This window comes from Populus euphratica, unplaced genomic scaffold, assembly GCF_000495115.2.
Source record: "Populus euphratica unplaced genomic scaffold, PopEup_1.0 scaffold431.1, whole genome shotgun sequence".
In the NCBI taxonomy this organism is placed as follows: Eukaryota; Viridiplantae; Streptophyta; class Magnoliopsida; order Malpighiales; family Salicaceae; genus Populus; species Populus euphratica.
The window spans coordinates 156,233-176,007 of record NW_011500119.1 but is presented as its reverse complement, the minus strand read 5'-3'; the positions used below and the strand labels follow the sequence as shown (position 1 = coordinate 176,007).

The following is a 19,775-nucleotide window of genomic DNA, read 5'->3' as shown; positions in this document are numbered from 1 at the left end:
TACAAGGTTAGTGTTAAATTAGCTGACGAGAAAACGTGTTCTAATAAAAATGAAAAGGAACTTCATCGTGCAGGATCTTGGAAAAGCTGTCTTCTCCTTTCATTAACCAAACTTTCGAACACGAATGGAGAAGATAAAGTGATCATATCAAAAATGTAACTTTAGCTCCCCTCATCCCTCTCTTTGTAAATATTACTTTCATTATCAAAGTTATTAAAATCAATTCAGTTTAAGCTAAGACTACTCAGACCATGTTCAAAGACCACAACTTAACAATTGATTCTCAAAGTAAATAAGATATATTTATCAGTTATATTTTATAAAATAACTATTATCCCACTTAATAGAAGATATTAAGTGTGGAATGAAGATTATCCAGTGTCTCAGCTATACATCAAAAAATTGATAATAACTTTTTTTAAAATATTTTTTTAAAAGTTTTATGCTGAGAGTTCTTATTTATCTTAAATCAATTCTGATGCAGTTTGGTTAGTAATCTGATCCAAAATCTAAAATATTAACTTGGTTTTACCTGCATCAAAACAGAAAAAGGATGTGGTTTTGAATATATTTTCAAAAATATGAATCTAGATTTTGATTCAATTTTAATAAGACCCTGCATCAAGCCCGTTTTAATGACATTGTTCATGAGGACGTAAGATTTGGTGAATCATCCACCTTAGCTCTAGGCAGTCGAAATGAAGGGTGCTGCGAGGCTACTAGCCAAAGCACGCAGCAATCGCTGTGTGGCTCGTTTAAAAGGCAAGGTACAATATGATTCTAATTCCATGCATGTGTTTGAAAAAAGAAAAGTATTAGATTCCAAATTACTACGTTTCATGAGAATGATTCTTTACGTTACAAGGGACAATTATCTAAAAAAATAATGAAAGCACATATCATATACAGTGACTATGCTTTTATTAAAGAATGTGTTTTGTATAACTTTGGAGTTATATTTTTATATATACACTTTGAGCCATAATTTAAGTTTTTCTTCATAAAACAATTATGATAAGTTCAATAAAAATGATTCAAAGTAATTTTTTAAAGAATGAATGTGGTGCAAGTTATAATTCATAAATTAAAATTTTTAACTTTTGTTTAAATAAAAAAATTCGACTGAAGTATATAACAAACTCTTGATTAATCAAGTCAAAAGTTATTTATAATTAAATATACTTGTAACTTTTTTTATTAAAACAAAAAACTTAAATCAACTTATAAAAATGACATGAAACATCTACATAATCTAAATCATGTAATAATGAATCCTGCAACATCCCCTTTATATACCAAACCATTCTTCAATGGAGATTTTCCCTGCTAAAAATCATCACCATGAACAGCCTTTAACACTGCACCATTAAATAATTTTATTTATTGGTATAAAATACACAATTTATTAATAATGTTTTTACCGATAGTATCACTAATAAAATTCATTTGTTAAAATATTGATTGTCAGTAATTTTTCATTCCCTCATCGAAAAAAAAAAAAAAAAACCCAGCTTTGATGGCTTCATACTTTTTAAAGAAATAAGACCTCGATATTGCAGTGCCAAAACAGAATCATATGTGTAAAGGCATACTTTTAATATATATATATATATATATATATGGGGTTGGTGGGGGGGGGGGGGTAAGAACTAGCAAAAAATATGGTATTAGAAATTATTTAAAAAAAAACAACAAAAGGCAGCTTAATGACTTGGCCTTACTGTAACACACACGTGTCCAGGGTTTTTTAGGTGTCAGATATTTTCTATTTGTTGGGTTTTGTTTGATTTCTTATATATTTTTTCGCCGTATCTGACATGAGTTTGACTGATAAAGAAACATACTAGTTTAATGAGCTTCAGATGTTGATATTGAATAATTTATTTTGTTGTGTTGACCCCACAAACTTGCTATTCAACTTTTAACGTTAATATATTCAATCTCCTAAAAATCTTGATTTATTCATTAGGAGCTTATCTTTTCCTACTGTACCTAAATTTGAGCATTTGTCATTCCGACAGTATCTTACTTGCTTATTAAATTTGTAAGATATTTAGTGAGCCGTGAAGATTAGTTGTAATACACATAAACTAACCCGGATATCTCATATAAATTAAAAAAAAAATCAAAATCAATACTTAAAAGAAAACTTTATTTTAATAAATAAAATTGATTAACTCAATAACCAATTGTTTGCTATGTCAAATCTATAGTCTTGACATATAATGCATTCTATAGAAATAAGATGTATTGTTCTTGTTCACATAAAAATAAGATTAATAAATAATTATTATGACATATAATTCGTCATCTTATAGAATTCCCATCACAAGAACAACAATATATTAATTAAGAAAAGAAGGTGCAAGATATCATTTCCTTTATCTTCATAACTTTTTTTTTAAAAAAAAAAACATTATTACTTATATACTAAAACACATGGAATTTTTAATATACATTTGTTATTGTGCAAAAAAAATTTCTACTTTGATCTTCCAATTTCAATTATCATGTAAATTATATAATTATGATCCTTAAAAATGTTTTAATTTTATTTTAATATAAAGATTTATTTTTTTTATTTTACATCCCTGACAAATCTTCAAACTTTTGAATGATTTATACAATTTTATAATTAATATCATAAAAGGGTTATTATAATTTACCTTTAGCTTCAGTGTTCTACCTGCACGCGATTAATCAATTTGTTGTATGGCAAGGCTAGCCAGCCAACAGGTCCTGAAAAAGGAACGGCAAACGTTGGATGGTGCATGAATGGCACTCAATTGTTTTGGGGTTGGTGGCTTGATTTAATAATACATGTAAAGCATTTTTAAAACGCACTACAGAAAAGTACATCATTTGTCAGATAAGCTGCATAAAATTAATAAATAAATATAATATGAAAGAGAAAAAAACGAAAATTAAAACAGAAAAGCACAACATTGATTTATGTTCTCTAGATAACATCAATCAAAAGGTTCACTTCTATCTAGAGTATTTTTTTAGAATAATAATAGTTATTTTTTACATAATATTTTATATTAAAATATGAATTAATGATGTTTCTTTATTTTTTTTAAATTATTTTTAATATTAGTATATTAAAACGATCCAAAACACATAAATTATATTAAATTTTAATAAAAAATAAAATAAAAATTAAATTTTTTAAGAATATAGGTTGAACCACGTTCCTAAATGGTTATGTATTTTCAAAAATTCTATGGTTAACTTTGAAAGTTGTTGTTTAACTAATGAAATTTTGATATTATTTTTTAAAGGTTATTAATTCATATAAATTTTAGTACTATTAAGTATTTATATAGTTATTAATTTTATAGTTCATAAGATTATTTTTAAATAATTTAACCTAAACATCCATACTAATCTTAAAAAAAAAATCTTATTGGTTTTGTTTATATTATTTTTTGGTAATTTGATAGCAGCATCTTGTGCCCCATTTGGGATTGCAGAAAAATTAAAATTTAAAATTTTTTATTTTTTAATATATTTTTAAATAAAAATTATTTAAAAAATAATTATTATTACACTTCTAAATAATCTTGCAAAGCAATATTTATTAGATAAGCTATATAAAATCAATAAAAAAATACAATATGAAATAAAAAATAAATAAATAAATAAATGAAGATTCGATTCTATTATCCAAAATGAATTTCTGTGTATTATCAATCTTTAATTTTAATAGACTATTTTTTTTAATTAACGTGGAAGGACCGAATTTGAAACTAGCTATATAATTCATCTACATGTATACTTCAGCTATTAAATTTTAGATAAAAATCTGTAATATTTACTTTTGTTGTTACCGTACCTAAAGGCAAGTTTAATGGGCTTTTAATTCAGTTCCACTAAAAATGTCAGACAGCATCTAATATTTGTTTCTTAATTTTTTTTCTCCCCTTATTTTCCATTATTTTCACTATACCTTGCTAGACCAGCAACACCGCCCGTAAGATTCAGATTCCAAACCTTAATTATTTTTCTAATCTAAAATTTAACATGATTATTTAATATGATACTCACATTAAGAATTTAAACACTACAACATTTATTATTTTTATTGATAGAATTTTTCTATCAGTGTAAAATATATATTCCATCAATAATTAATTTACCAATATAAATGCTTCGTTAGTAAATCTTTTATCGGTAATTTTTTGCCTGTTAGTAAATTTCTTAGTAATAAAAAATATTATTACTAACGGAATAAGTGCGTAAAAAAAATTACCCGTTTCATTCCATCGGTATATCCCTCGAAAAATACCATCAGTAATTCCGTCGGTAATTATTAAAAAATATTTTTTAAGAATTTATTTTATAAAATTATAAAATAATTAAATTAACATAAATCAACACTCTATAATATATACTCAAAATGCTTGGATAAAAAGAATAAGAAAATCAACTCAAACAAATTTGCAACAAATAAATAAAACAAAAAAATAAATTTCACTAAAAAAATTCATATGAAAAAAATAAAGTTGTAATAGCTAAAAAATTAAAATTCCTATAAATAAATCAACTAAAAATTGATCTTATATGAACAAAAAAATTTCACAACAACATTTATATACTTATTAAGAACAAAAACAATTAAAACTAAAATAAAAAACAAATATAGTGAAAAAAATCATGAAAAAAAATATTACATTAATGTAGTTGAAAGTGAAGTTAAGGAAAGAGAAAAAATTTCATAAAGTATATTAATTAAAAAAAATTAAGAAGATAAAAAAAGAAAGAAGAAGAAGAAAAAAGAAAAAAAATGATATTTTTTATATATAGTAAAAACACCAAGGAAAACATATGAATTCACACGTATCATATTGAAAGGCTGATATGTAAATTTTCATACTAAAGTTTTTACTTCAAAATTTAGTTCAAAATGATGATTCCGCACTTTTGAATTTCTTTCACAATTTACTTATTTTAGACCCATTTGGAAATGGTAGCTTATGTTTTTAAATATATTTTTATTTGTCTTCAAATATATTAAATTGATATTTTTTAATGTTTTTTGATAATTTTGAAATACTAAAATCAAAAATTAAAAAATATTATTAAACCCAAACCTTTAATTGGTAGACTGTTATTTTTACAAATTGGAGGCCACTAGTCGGCGTTTCAACATCGATGATATTGATTTGGGAGACGGTATGAGATATGAAGATGCGATGGAAGAGCAACATAAGCACCAAAGACAACAAAAGGAATCACTTTCTGCCATGACATTTGCGGATGAATTATTTTTTGATGGTAAGGTGAAGCCAAGACTGAAGCCTCCACCGTGTAACCAATACGCTACCGATGGCAAGTTTGATGATCATAGCTTAACTCCGACATTTAAAATTTCAGTTCCACGGAATGATATGGAACGATGATATTGATCCATTCATGGTAGCTTTAAAGACCGTCAAGGGGGGAGGGAAGGAAAAATGGCAGAAAATCAACCATACACGGGCTCGGTCTATGTCCGCTATACGAGCCAGAAGTGAGTTGATGGACTGCTTGCATAATCAGTGCAAGCAATTAGATCCTATCAGGCCGAATCTGAATTATCATCTGGAGCTCAACGGGTTGCCTAGTCGCATATGGATCCCAAATGTAACAAATGCTAGTCCAAAAGGGTCAAAAAGGCTAGCTGAGTCGAAAGGAGTTCTGTTTGCAAGAAAAGCTAGATTGATGAAAATAGACCCAGAGTGGCCAGGAAAGCCTGATAAGACAATTCTTCTAGAGCCCATGGTAAAGGCTGGAGAGGATGCCAAAGAAAAGGGAGAACCTAGTGAGAGCAAAAGCAAGAGACAGAAGATGAAAAACTTTAGTAAAAGAAATTATAGTAAAATTAAAAATTAGAGACAACCATAACACACATCTTAACAGCAAGAACATTGGTTTACCAATAAAAATAATCGCATAAACTAGGAGATTTATATGGTAAGTCCTCTGGCTATTCATTTGAAATAAAAGAGGGGCAGAAGAGACGACGACGTTTTAATGAAGGGTCAAGACAGGAAACGCTGTCGTCATTACACAACAGTTCCTCCTACTTTGAAACAGGAGAATTCCAAATCCTTGTAGAAAACGGAGAGAGACACAGAGAGGAAGAGGCAAAGACAAACAAGGCAAGGGCAGCGTAGAGCGCACCTTTCGCTTTCCAGTGTTTGCTGAGAAAAAAGGCAATCCACCAAAAAAAACAGAGAGATAATAATATATTAGATTGAATTTCGAGATAATTCATTAAAGTTTACCTGTAAAATCAGCAAATTATATTATAAAAACGTGATAATTCAATTATCAATAATTAAAAATAATTTAATAAAAACTATTGATTGAAAAAAAAGAAGCTCTATTTTATAATAACAGAGTGCTTTATCAGCACATGTGTATCTATCCTACCGAATCCCAGGAATCTGAAATTAAAAAAAAAAAAAAGGACTGCCTTCAAGTGCAAGTACACAAATGTACTGAAAAAGCCCTCCTCTTAGTTAATTAATTAGAAAATAAAGAGAGGTAGAGAGAGGAGGGAGATCTCTGCATCCTGTATTCTCCTCCAATCCTCCTAAGACATTTAGCCTACCATGGAGATTGAGCTTGTGAATAAAAAACTGACCACCACAGGCATATAGTCTTGTCTGTCTTATCCAACTGGTAATCTCTAGGCTTTTCAAATGGTGCAGGGAGAAAACGCTATCCGTTTTACTGGAAGAGATCCGACTGGAAGGGCGTGGGAATTTATGCTTTGTACAAGAAATCATGGTCGTTACATGAGACCCGTCATCAGAGGAGAGTACTGGTTGGACTACGTCCGTGAGAAGGGCCTTACAGTCAATGATTTTATCATCTTAACAATGGTAGCAGATGCAGAAAATGGAGTCAGCTATAACATTAGAGTTGAGTCGAATACGAAACTGGCTATATAGCCCTTTCAGATCATCTACATGTAAGTTTCAGCTATTGAATTTCGGATAAAAATCTGTAATATTTACTCTTGTTGTTACAGTACCTAATCCTTGCTTCTTCTTTTTGGCTCTTTTTTAAAATTAAAAAATCCTGGGTCCTGACATGACTTTATTCAATATGATAGCTTAGGTTTTTAAGCATGGCGTCAAGTTATCTTTCTCGTTAATCAGCCCTTGGATTCTTCTTGGCATGAAAGCGGTGTACTGCGTTCTTACTATTATTCCACATATACGGGCTCCTTATACTTGTCCTTTTGAGGTCTTGTGCTCTTATACTACATGTCATTGACATGGAATATTGAGAGTTCATCCAGCTTCCTTTGTTCATGTGTCTCTGGGCTTTCTGACGACTGGTTTACATGCTCCCTGTTTACTATTTTACAATCTTCCATGGTTATTTGATGTTTTTGTTCAGGAAAATTGCTTGTTGATGTTGTGTTTCGTTAATAAGATTGCTGTTTTATTTTTGTATGTTCATTCACTCTTTGTTTTTTTTTTCCTGCTACTTGCACTGTGGCTTGAAGGTATTGGCAGTATATATTTAGGGCTCTAAAAAATAAAATTTCGCATTCTAACACACTCATTCCATTTTATTTTATTTCTATAAATATTCCCAATTTATTATTTTCTTGCAGGTATTACTTTTTATCTTTACAGATTTACACTCACTTTTATGACTTTATAATAAATGGTTCGTTTACAACTTTTACTGTAAATATTTTTTGTAACTTTCTTCTTATTTGATTTATATATTGTTATATAATTTCTTGATACTCAAAATTTATTTGAGATCTAGCTTCAGGTACCACCAAGCATATAAATCAACTTGCAAAGAGGTTATTACAGCTTAACTAGGATTCTTGTTTTGAGGCTTGAGAATACTGCAGTTAGGTTAAATATTTGACAGAGAAAACTTTGTTATTACTGTGGTCTTACCCGGCTCGAATCTTGATTAATTAAAATTCCGTGTGGTTATCGGATATCGAATAATTAAAAAAAATAAAAAATCTAGTTTCAGGTGGCAAGGGCTTCTAATTGGCAGTCCGTTGTGCAGCTTCTATGATTATTTTTTTCAGATTTAAGCAGGATTTTTTTTTAATCGAAACTAAAGCTTAATTAATAATTTTATGGTCATGTGTGACCCCATCCTCATTTGTTCATTTTATGGGTTTGCTACTTATGCTTTCCCTTTTGAGGTATTGTGCTGTCAAGTGTGATTTGTCAACGAGGAGGCCATATGTATCATACAATACCAGAAACTTTGCTTGTTGATGCTGTGTTTTGTTGATAAGTTTGCTGCTTTAGTTTTGTATCTTGATTCCGTTATCTTGGTGGATCATATTTAGCATTATTGGTTTTTTATTTTGAGGTTTGCTGCGATTGTTTTGTCACCTTTGACTAAAATTAAAACAAAAAAAAAAAAGCGTGTGAGAACAAGAAGAAACAATGAGCAGAAGAAGAGTGAAAAAACGCGAGGAGAGAAATGGAGATGGACTGCCAAGGGTAGCAACCCAAGATGTTTAATGCGCCTCAATTTTTTTTTTCCCTGGAGAGATTGATCATACTGCTCAGAAAACAAAACACACTCACACACGCTTGCAATGTTAGTCATATTGGGAGCTTATAGAGGTTAGATTATCATGTTTGCCTCCTCCTTGCATGGTGAATAGATTTCCCACGTTATCTAATGGGGCGGTAGATAAACGTACAAAGAACTTATATGAAGGATGTTATGATGTCAATTCTTTTCTTTCTTTTTTTATTGTTATTATATTCAAAAGAATAGATTTTAGTCATCAACACCTAATTTTTCGGATTAGGAGTTTTGGACCACAAGCTGGCGGCCACGGATGTGCTTAATTCAACCCAAAAGTAATGATAAAAACAAAAGCACTTTTGGGCAGTTCATATAAGGTTCGAACTTTTGATTGATAAATTAATCAGTGCTTTTACTTTTCTGTTTTATTTATTATTTTTTTCATTCATATTATATTTATTTATTTATTTTACATAGCTTATCTGACAAATGTTGTGCTTTTCTGCAGTACTGCCTTCGGCAAATCCCAAGCGTATTATACTTGCAGTACCTTTTCAAAATACTGTCCACGAACATGCTTTACATATATTGTTAAATCAAGTAACAAACCCCAAACCATTTGAGTGCCATTCATGCACCAACCTACGTATAGGCTAAAAACGATACCGTTCCATTTTCAGGACCAGTTGGCTAGTCTTGTAATGCAACAAATTGACTATCATGCCAGGTCGACATCAAATTAATGCTTTCAAAATTCTCGATTGAAAGGTGGGACCCGGGATAGTCGACAGTAACAAGAGACCGGGAATATTGTCTACCCATACAGGCCTTCTTGGGATTCTTGGGGGAAACGGGCAGCGCCAAATCCCTCTATATAACCAGGCAGAGAGGACGGAGATCTTCGCATCCAATATTCTCCTCCCATCTTCCTGACACATTTAGCCTACCATGGAGATTGAGCTTGTGAATAAAAAACTGACCACCACAGACATAGAGTCTCGTCTGTCCTATCCAACCGGTAATCTCTGGCCTTTTCAAATGGTGCAAGGAGAAAACGCTATCAGTCTTACTGCAAGAGATCCCACTGGAAGAGTGTGGGAATTTAAGCTTTCTACAAGAAATCATGGTCGTTACAATAAACCCGTCATCAGAGGAGGCTGGTTGAAGTACGTTCGTGAGAAGGGCCTTACAGTCAATGATTCTATCATCTTAACAATGGTAGCAGATGAAGAAAATGGAGTCAGCTATAACATTAGAGTTGAGCCGAATTTGGAACTGGCTATTTAGCCCTTTCAGTTCATCTACATGTAAGTTTCAGCTATTGAATTTCGGATAAAAATCTGTCATATTTACTCTTGTTGTTACAGTACCCAATGCTTGCTTTGTTGCTTGGCCGCTTTTCTTCAAAAATAAATAAATAATTCTGGTTCCTGACATGACTTTGTTCAATATGATGACTTAGGTTTATAAGCGTGGGATCAAGTTATCTTCCTCGATAATCAGCTTTTGGGTTCTTCTTGACACGGAAGCAGTGTGCTGCGTTTTTACTATTATTCCATATATATGGGCTCCTTATTATGCTTTGTCCTTTTGAGGTCTCGTGCTCTTATACTAAATGTCATTTACATGCAATATTGGGAGTGCATCCAGCTTCCTTTAATTTGTTCATGTGTCTCAAGGCTCTCTGTCTACTGGTCTGGTTTACAAGCTCCCTGTTTACTATTTTACAATCTCCCATAGTTCTTTGCCTGTAACTTTGTTAGTCTTTTTCTCCTCCTGTGCGCCGACACCTAGGTGTTTTGCATGTACTCATATGCTTATCATATATATATCAGGAAACTTGCTTGTTGATGTTGGGTTTCATTAATAAGATTTATGTTTTAATTATTTTTGTATCTTCATTCATTCTCTCTCTCTGTTTTTTTTTTGTTACTTGCACTGTTAGTCGTGTTTGGAGAGAGGCGGATAAAGTAGCAGATTTGGGTAGTGAAAGAGGTTAGAATTCATGGTTGCCTCCTCCTTGCATGGTGATTATATAGTCAGTCTGCTTTCACTTGATCGTTCTGTCTTTGGCTCCAGTTCGGAAACCTCCTTTTCCGAGAATAGGGTACATTCTAGAACTACAGATCCCAACGACCATCCTCTTTGTGCCCTTTCTGATATTTAGATCACTAAATGATTGAGCCAGGGAGCTGTGGATGTTCTATTTCAAGCCTCCCCTCGAACAGCGTACATTATTTGGAAACGTTATTGATCATGTTTTAGCTAGGTGGCTTTTAATTATTTCAGCTAAAAATGTTAGACAGACGGCATCTAATTTTTCATTCTAATTGTCCACTGTTCTCACTTTCCCTAACTTAGACCAGCAACCCCCCCATAGGATTCAGGATCCCAAACCCTAACTATTTTTTTAATCTAAAATGCACTTAATTATTATTTAATATGACAGTCACACTGAGAATTTAAAAAAGTTAGAGAAATAATATAAAAAATGGGACATGATATTTTTAGTACGTACATGAAAAATAGTAATTTTACTATTTAATTTTTTAAATTTCTTTTTTAATATTCTTTCTCTGTTTTTAAACATTTCCTTAATTTATTTATTTTTATTTTTCTTGAAATCAAAGGCCTTCTAGATATAATAGGGAGCTTTGACAAATCTTCAAACTTTTGAATGATTTTTATAATTTTATAAATAATATCTCAAATTGTTTATTAGAATTTACCCTTAGTTTTCAGCCTTCAGGGGTTAGCTGCACGGGAGAAATCAATTGTCGTATTACTAGGCCGGCCATGATAAAATATGACCTCGATTTTTGTGGACCAAAACAGAATCATAAACGTACGGGCATACATTTAAAAAAAAACAGATTATATACGGGCTAGCAAGAACTAGCAAACATAGTATTATAAATTATTTTATTAAGAAAAACAGCAAAATGCAGCTTAATGACTTGGCCTTACTAATTAAATATAGAGAAGGTTTTTTATTCTAAAAAAGTGATTTTTTTTTACGGTAATTAAGTGTGATTTTTCAATTTGATTTTCTTTAAATTATTTTGCATAGCCCTAAATTCTATAAATATAAAATCATTTCTTTGTATAATAAATTCTACAGTTGATTGAAAATAAAAATAAAAATAAAAATTATAAATAAAATTTTTTAACAAAAAGATTGAAGGAGAGTTACTAATTCATTTATTTTTCATTAAACAAAATAAGATAACTTAAATTTAAAATTTATTTTTGTTTTGTTTTAAGATGTTTGTTAATAATTTGATGAGGTTCTTTTTTTATATATATAATTCTACCATTTTTGCTTCATTTTGTTTAAGATTTGTTAGTTTTACTAATTATTTTTTGAATTCTTGTTATGATGTTTTTTTTCTAATTAATTAGATATATTTTATTGATTTGTTTTGATTATACTTAATTTTTTTTTAATGTTTTGTTTTTAGCAGAGCAACTAAAATTATCAATTTTTTCTCACGATAAATGTTTTGATTTTAGGTTGAACCATAAACAAAATCAAAAGAATTTAATTTTTTTAAAAAAAATATCGATAACTCACAACTTAGTGAACCAATTTCAATATGTAATGTTAAAGTTATGGTTGAGCAACTTCAATGTGCTTCAGTTTATAAAAAACCCGCGTTGATTAGTGAGAATAATTTTTTATTATTTTTTACGTTATTTCAAAGTTTATGGAATATAAATAATGCTCACTTTAATTAATATTTCTTATATACTTTGTATGTTTATATTTGATAAATATAAAGACTAACAACATTAAAGTAATGAATATATTATAAAGATGAAATTAACTTTATTACTTTGTCTTAATTTAGTTTTACTTCGAACTTTTTATCTTATACAAAGGTTATTATATATTTATAATAAATTAAAATAAATATTATATTTTATTATATTAATTTTTACCCCTATTAGCAAATAATGCTAACTCCGCCACTGGTTTGACCGACAAAGAAACAGAACAGTTTAATGTGTGCTGTAGATGTTGATAATGAACCATCTTGTTGTGTTTGCTGCCTTAATTTGTTCGTCTTGTATCAAAGTTTAAACCAGGAGTTGTTTTTTATGATGATGTCTTGTAATGCCAATATGTGAGTGTTTTAGTGCTAGCTAGGTCTCTTTTAGTGCCAATACGTGCTTGCTATCATGAAATGGAGATGGGTAATGTTCATGGTTGTCATCACTTATCAAGCATGGCTGCTTTACTATTTTTATGGCTCATATAATTAATTTGATCATTTTTGTTTAATTATTAAACATTGTACTGTTAATGTGTTTACTAGCAAACTTACAATTCGTTTCTGTTGGATTTCAAGTTGAGTTACTATAGACTTTAATATAGTTAAATTCTGGGAGATCTAGAGGTTGATTTATAATCAAACCAAATCTTCTCAAAATAAATTAAAAAAATTAAAAAATATATATTATTATTTAAAAAAAATTTAAATTGACTAGATAACTCAAAATCACAAGTCGTTTACTTAGATCCAAATTGCGTTGACAAATATAGTTTTTTTTTGGTAAGTTTTCATGGAAAGTTTGCTCCAGTAGTAATTTCTGTTGTATATTGATTGATTTCATTCTTTTCAGCAATGATCAGCAAGACTAATCAAATATATATATATATATATATATATATATGCCGGATATGAGATACCGATTGTAAAGGATGGGCCAGTGGCCTGCAAATGAGCAACAAGCTTGTGTCTTCTCATGAGGTGCCAAATTCTGATGTGGCCTTCCTTCCTACTCGGTTCAAATCAAAGGAAAGGCCGATTCGGGCCATTATCATATAATCCAATAAAGCTTTCAGGTTTTTTATATTGCTTTCAGTCCAACCCATCATGAACTTAGGTCCGTCCCACTTGATTTGCTTAGTAGAGAATGCATATGCGCCATTGAATTTGAATCATGAAACTGCTTGAGCCGAAAGGCTCCTGCATGGTACTTGTTTAAGGGATTGAGGTATGAAAATGGGGTCCCTTTTGTTTGCTAGCTAGACACAAAGGTCTCAGATAATCACAGACACAAGGTTTGACAATGGGGTACAGACTACAGATGCACCGTTTTGAGCTTTTCCTTGTAGTCTTTTCATGCATTATTTCTCTGATACTTGGGGGGTCCCCTACAGCTGTTGCAGCTTGAAATATGTACCCATTTTTTCCCGGAATGATGCTTCCTCCCTCTCTTTTACACTAGCAAATGGCATGCCCTTCAAAAAGTGAAGAATGAGGATGCTACCATGAAGCAAATGTCAAGTCTATCTCTCTCTCTCTCTCTCTCTCTGCACAGAGCAGTTTCACTCCACTCCTGCATTGTCAATAAACCATGGAGAGTGGGATTTCTAACCTAACATTAAAAGAAAAAAAAAGGCAAAAAATTAAATGCCATGCAAATACTAATTTGTTTTTTTTCTAGATTCCAACTTAGCAATTTTTCTTATATTAAAAAAAAATAATTCTTTGTAATACATTCTCTTTAAATTGGAGCACAAATCATAATTTTGGAAGCTTACTCATTTGTCCTCGAATCTAAGTCTCAAGTATATGCAAGCTTACTTTGAAACTACTTTAATCCCAGTCATTTAAATCCTTAAGTATGGAGATAATGGGGGCAATTATCTATCATTTTGGATAAAATAAATAGGTAGAAAAAGGTTTGCGGTTGTGGCCTGCTTGCCTGTACCAATGGAGAAATACTTATTAAAGTCAAAAATCACAAATATTGCTGGGTCCTTACATGGTTCATTGCTAGATGCCAAGGCACGCTCCCCTATGAGCTTGTTCAGACTCTTCTTACCTCTCTCCCCAATCAAAGGAATAAAGTTTCCTCTGTTTAGAGACAAGAAGCTTTCGCTAACTTATCCCGGCTAGTCATATTTTCTCCTCACTTTACCACTCTTGATATATTCTCTTTTAGACCTAGTTGATATCCTCTTTCTCATCTTCTAAATCTTAGAACCAAGAAGCTAGTGGAGAGAGTTCTCTGTTTTCTTTCTTCCTTGACACCCAGCTTGATCAAGTGCTCCTTTTCTGAAAAAAATGGTTAAAATAGGAGGTATACTTGTTTGTATGTTGGTTGTTGCCATGGATGTAGCAGCTGGTATTCTTGGCATCCAAGCAGAAATCGCACAAAACAAGGCATGTTAACCCCTCCTTCCTTCCAATCTTTTTTTTCTTTTAAGAAAAGCATTATCTTTGATATATTAGTTATCTTGATCTTATACTTCAAAAATATGAATATATCTTGTCTTAGTCAATAATGTGTGCATGTGGGTGTGTGTTAGTACAGGTTAAGCACCTAAGACTTTGGATATTTGAGTGCAGAGAACCAAGCGAGGATGCCTTCAAGCTAGGGTTAGCTGCAGCGGGGATTCTAGTTCTGGCTCATGTTATTGCTAACTTCCTAGGGGGGTGCATGTGCATTTGTTCTCAAGAAGAGCTTCAAAGAGCTTCCCCTCATAGACAACTGTCTGTGGCATGCTTCCTTTTTTCGTGGTAAGTGAAGTTGTATAAACATTTTCTTGATTCCCAACTCAACTGAGTTAACAAGCAAATTATTTTTTTATTCTGTAGCTTGAACCGAACAGTTTCTCAGAGATTAACTATAATTAGAAGTATAGTGTATTACTTGTTGATTAATGATGTTTCTGCATATATACACCTAATTGTCTGGGCAGGATCATATTGGCTGCTGGGTTATCCATGCTAGCGATTGGCACTTTGTCGAACAACAAGTCAAGAACCTCTTGTGGTTTCACACACCATCATTTCTTTTCTTATGGAGGCATTTTGTGCTTTGTCCATGGACTGTTTTGTGTTGCGTATTACGTCTCTGCCACTGCTGCTTTTAGTGAAGAAAAGCATGGAGGTCGTGCTTAGGTCTTTTCTTTTTCATGGCACAAGGATTTTATTAATAATTTGTAAGCTGTAAAATTCTAACCTTGATGTGGCAAGCATTGTTCTTCAGAGCAATTGTGTCACGAGCTGAACTAATTATCTTGCTCATCCTTTTATTATAATTATTGAAAAAAGTTTTGCCACTTGAAAAATACGGTGTATTGTTCTTGTTCACATAAAAATAAGATTAATAAATAATTACTATGACATATAATTCATCATTTTATAGAATATATTGATCAAGAAAAGAAGGTGCAATATATCATTGCCTTTATCTTCATGATTTTTTTATTTTTTTAAAAAGGTGCTATATACCTAAGACTTGAAAGACTCTTTCTCCTTTAGAATCCATTTTTTCCAAAAACATTACTCTTTAAATAAATGTCCTTTTCCCTTTAAATTCCATGAACAAAAGATGAAGCTCAAAAAGGCAAGCAAATCCGAATCTATAAATCGAAATTTTGAGTACTATAGTGATACATTCTTAAAATATAATAAAATTAAAATATGTATGGATGTCGTTTATTAGTTTTAGAATTTAAACAAAGGCTGAGCTGATGTTATAAAATATGTGTGTGTGTGTATGGTGAAGGTACGTAAAGGTAACTGGGCCAGGATATTCAACCTCTTCATGTTTGTATCTGTATTTGGGCTGGTCTTTAGCCTTTCTGCTTCTCTTCTCAAAATGGATCTTGTATTTGGTAGGCCTTTTCAATGTCTTTCATTTTTTTAAAAGAAATTCAATAACCAAACAATCCCCATGCATCGAGACACGAAGACACAGAACTAGCATTAGCTTCTCGATACCTTTGTAAGGTTGTATGAGCAATCTGAACTTTCCCTACACTATCAATACATATCTCTGCTGGAAGTGAAGGGCATGGCGGGCATACCACAGGGACCAAGCATTCATAGGCGCCGTCGACTCAACCCTACTATCTTCATGATGCAAAATGGAACACCAGAGCCAATCTTTGATATCATGGACAGAATCTTTCGCAAGGAACTTTTCCATTCCAGCACCCTTCCATACCCTAGCAATCCCGCAATCCCCTGAATCTTGAAACGCTAATTCTACCTCAGCTCCACACTTCTCATCTTTGATCCGAAAAAACATTTTGTAACAATCCGGCATTTTAACATATGATTTTTTATCATAAAAATATGGAGAGGGCTCAATTTATTTCTTGAAATTTATTGTACTTTCAAGATCATACATTCAAAAAAGGTTTCATCAACAAAGACGATGCCATAGATTGTAACTAAGGTTCTTTGACTGGGATAGGTTCGACAATCAATGACGTTAAACGATCTCTAATGACCCCAGTAGAAGTACCAATGCCATCTCCAAATTGGAAGATGCATTGAGCAGTTCGAGCCATGTTCAAGGACATATTTACAAGAGGTTTTGGAAGAGAACATTTGGAATTCTCCTTGTTTAGTTCCTTCCACGCTTGGTTAATCAAAGCTTTGATGTGCACTTTTGATTCTTTTTCAGAAGCACCCTTTTCAATCATGTAGCACTGAATGGATTTTGTCACATCACCTCTCTCACTCTCAGCCTAAAAGCAGGACAAAAGGAAAAGGAGGGAGATGAAAATATTAGTGTTTGTGATCAAGAACAAAATATTTTAAAAAGCATCCTTTGATGCCATTTAATAATAATGAAGAATACTTTGGGTAAAAAACAAGGTTTATGTCAAGTTTTCAAACTTTTAGATGACTTAGTTGATTATTATGATTTTTCCTATTTAAAAAAAATAAAAGTGAATAAATAAAGTGGTTTTTCAAAAGCATAGCAGTGGCTGTTCTGATCTTACCTTCTCAAATTAAACAGAATATTTTTTGTTTTTTTGTTTAACCAAAAAAAAAAACTGAAAAATATACCACATACCGTGTATGTGCCCAAATCATCACTGAGTCGAGTAATTAAGGATGACCAATAGATTAATTGATCACTGCCATGCTTGAAGCAATCCATCAGTGAACTCTGTGCTATGGGGCTCCCCAGCAACATATAAGCATGGGCAAGGGCTGCAGGACTCCCAATCGATGTCCTTGCATTCTCCAAGTACTCAGTCAAAGTTGGTGAATACTTGTTGCTAAACCACCGAGCTTCAACCAAATATGATCCGCAGAGATTTGCCCACTGAAAGAATTATGCAGAAGTTGTGTAAGTTTGGTTAATAGAATTTAGGGCATTGCACATGAGAATACATGATCTTAGTTATATGGAAGCTAGCAGCAATTCACCTCTTCCACAAGGTAGGGTAAAACAAACAAGCCATGATCTCTCATTACATCGTATGCCATTTCATTAACAAAGTTAATCAAGGCCAAATAGCATATCTTCATGTAATCAGGAAGGTCGTCAATGGCCATGGAATCCCATCTAATTCATATAGAGAGAACAAAATAGAAAAATATTGTGATGAGCGGGGAAAAATATTTGACAAAAACAGAACTATGAGATGCTCATAGTGGGATTGCACAGCCATTTATATATGGCTAGACGTACCGATTTACTAGTTTGGTAAAGAGCTCAAGCTCCTCCGGTAATCCATACACATCATATATGTCATCAATTGCTGTTAAAATGCATACAAATTTGGTGAGGCCTATCCTGCATTTCGAGAACTGAGGCTCAAACACCATTCCCATTGCCCAAAAATAATTTTCCATCAATCGATCTCGCGAAAAACTCAGCTTCTTCTTGAAGCCTAGGGCACCCCACCACCTATTTATCAAGTTCCAAGATTTTTCATGGATGTCTTTTAAAGTGAAAATCAGAAAAACCAATCAAATTATATCAAATTTAATTAGTAATGATTATATCAAAAAATCATTTTAACTTAAAAATTTAAATTTTATATAAAGATCAAATATATGATTTATAATATATTCTAATACACATTCTTAATGAAATTTTTTTATTTTAAAATTTACATGTACCCGTATTACTTTATATTTTTAATTAATTTAAATAAAATAAAAAAGATAATAAAATTTAATATATCAAAAAATAATATCAATCCAAAAAAGTTTAAGCTTTCATATTAAAACTCCAAATGTAATTTATATTATAAATATGTCATGGTTATAAATATTGTACCTTACTAGTTCTTTGAGCTCCCTTTGGTGTTGTGATTGCACAAGGTTATAGTCCAACTTAGCTAACTCAAGCAAGTCTAAGTTCCTCGTATTATCACTTGAATAAACATCAATGAAATCCCGAGCCTCAATCCTTGGCATCTTCCAATGCAGAGGAACTTCTAATGATTGTTTCACTTGCTTAGCTAGAACTTCATCCTTTATTTTCTCTAACAATGACTGGAGATGTTTACTGCTGAAATTTTTGGCTTCTTCTAAAACATGATCTTCTCCAGGCACTCCAAGGTATGAAGCTTCATACAAACTCAAAAGTCCTGCAACGTCCGTCCTTATGCTGTCCTTGAATTTCCCATCTCTATTACTTCTGAATTTTCCAAACACATCTGTAAATTTTCACCATCCCACAGAAAAAAAATCCCTTAACTTCGGATCCAAAATACACAATTTACTTATCAATTCCTTAAGAAAAAGAGAACAGCACTAATGTTTTTCCATAAATAAGAAATAATTAATATAGAAATAAATTATTATAACAAATACAGTATTCTTACCATTGCTTCATATTATTTCCTTGTAAACGCTTGAGGCCTAGTTAGACAAATTTCAATAGCTAATAACGGTAGGAAAAAAAAAACGTTTAAACGAAAAGGGGAAAACAAAATACTTAATCAACCCTTTTATTTATTTATTTATTTGATATTTCTATTCAAGAAAAATTATCAGTGAGGCATGTACAGATGAACTTATAATTATCATCCAATTTACTATTAATTCTTCAGACATGACCTAGCATCTGCTTGGCACATATTCATTTTTGCTGACTAGCTGTCAAAAATTAATGGCGAATTGAGAAACCATATTTATTTATTTTCTCGATAAAAGTGCCAAACTTAACTTAAAAAAAGAGATGGAACAAGGAGAAATCACGACGGAGAAAACTGATTTATTAGCTAGATCAAATGAGAAAATCAAGATGGATAGAGGAAATGAAAACGCCCTATGGAAAAGGAGCCAATGATAGAGGGATTGGTAGGCAAAACAAAAGGGGTGCTTCGGCTACAAGGACTCATTATTGGATTCTACTTTTTTGGAATAGCAGTCTATGCAAGATAGCCAACTGGAACACTATGTGTCCGAGGAAGGTAAGGAAGAGGAAAGTGGGGAGGGAGATTGCCCGGTCATAAAACTAACAAGGGGGGGGGGGGGGGC

At 31.7% G+C, this 19,775-nt stretch overlaps 3 protein-coding genes across 4 annotated transcripts in view; 2 read left to right on the top strand and 1 right to left on the bottom strand.

Annotated features, from left to right (window-relative positions):
• The first annotated feature begins 9,468 nt into the window (after positions 1–9,468).
• LOC105110050 (B3 DNA-binding domain protein) lies at positions 9,469–9,807 on the top strand. The gene has a single exon (XM_011004951.1). It carries the CDS (start codon positions 9,469–9,471, stop codon positions 9,805–9,807), a length of 339 nt encoding a protein of 112 aa, XP_011003253.1.
• Positions 9,808–14,359: 4,552 nt separating this feature from the next.
• Positions 14,360–15,602, top strand: LOC105110028 (uncharacterized). Its single transcript, XM_011004925.1, has 3 exons — positions 14,360–14,696; positions 14,848–15,053; positions 15,236–15,602. Exons 1-3 carry the CDS (start codon positions 14,598–14,600, stop codon positions 15,435–15,437), a joined length of 507 nt encoding a protein of 168 aa, XP_011003227.1. The 5' UTR covers positions 14,360–14,597; the 3' UTR covers positions 15,438–15,602.
• Positions 15,603–16,618: 1,016 nt separating this feature from the next.
• LOC105110027 (probable terpene synthase 9) overlaps positions 16,619–19,775 on the bottom strand; it is a 6,020-nt gene continuing 2,863 nt past the window's right edge. Inside the window, exons 3-7 of one of the 2 annotated variants that reach the window (XM_011004923.1) lie at positions 18,568–18,949; positions 17,974–18,192; positions 17,709–17,847; positions 17,350–17,604; positions 16,619–17,017 (exon numbers count right to left, since the gene is read on the bottom strand). In XM_011004923.1, coding sequence (XP_011003225.1) covers positions 16,718–17,017; positions 17,350–17,604; positions 17,709–17,847; positions 17,974–18,192; positions 18,568–18,949 — 1,295 coding nt within the window. In that variant the 3' untranslated portion in view covers positions 16,619–16,717. The remainder of the gene's footprint in view (positions 17,018–17,349; positions 17,605–17,708; positions 17,848–17,973; positions 18,193–18,567; positions 18,950–19,775) is intronic. The other variant, XM_011004924.1, reaches the window with a different exon arrangement.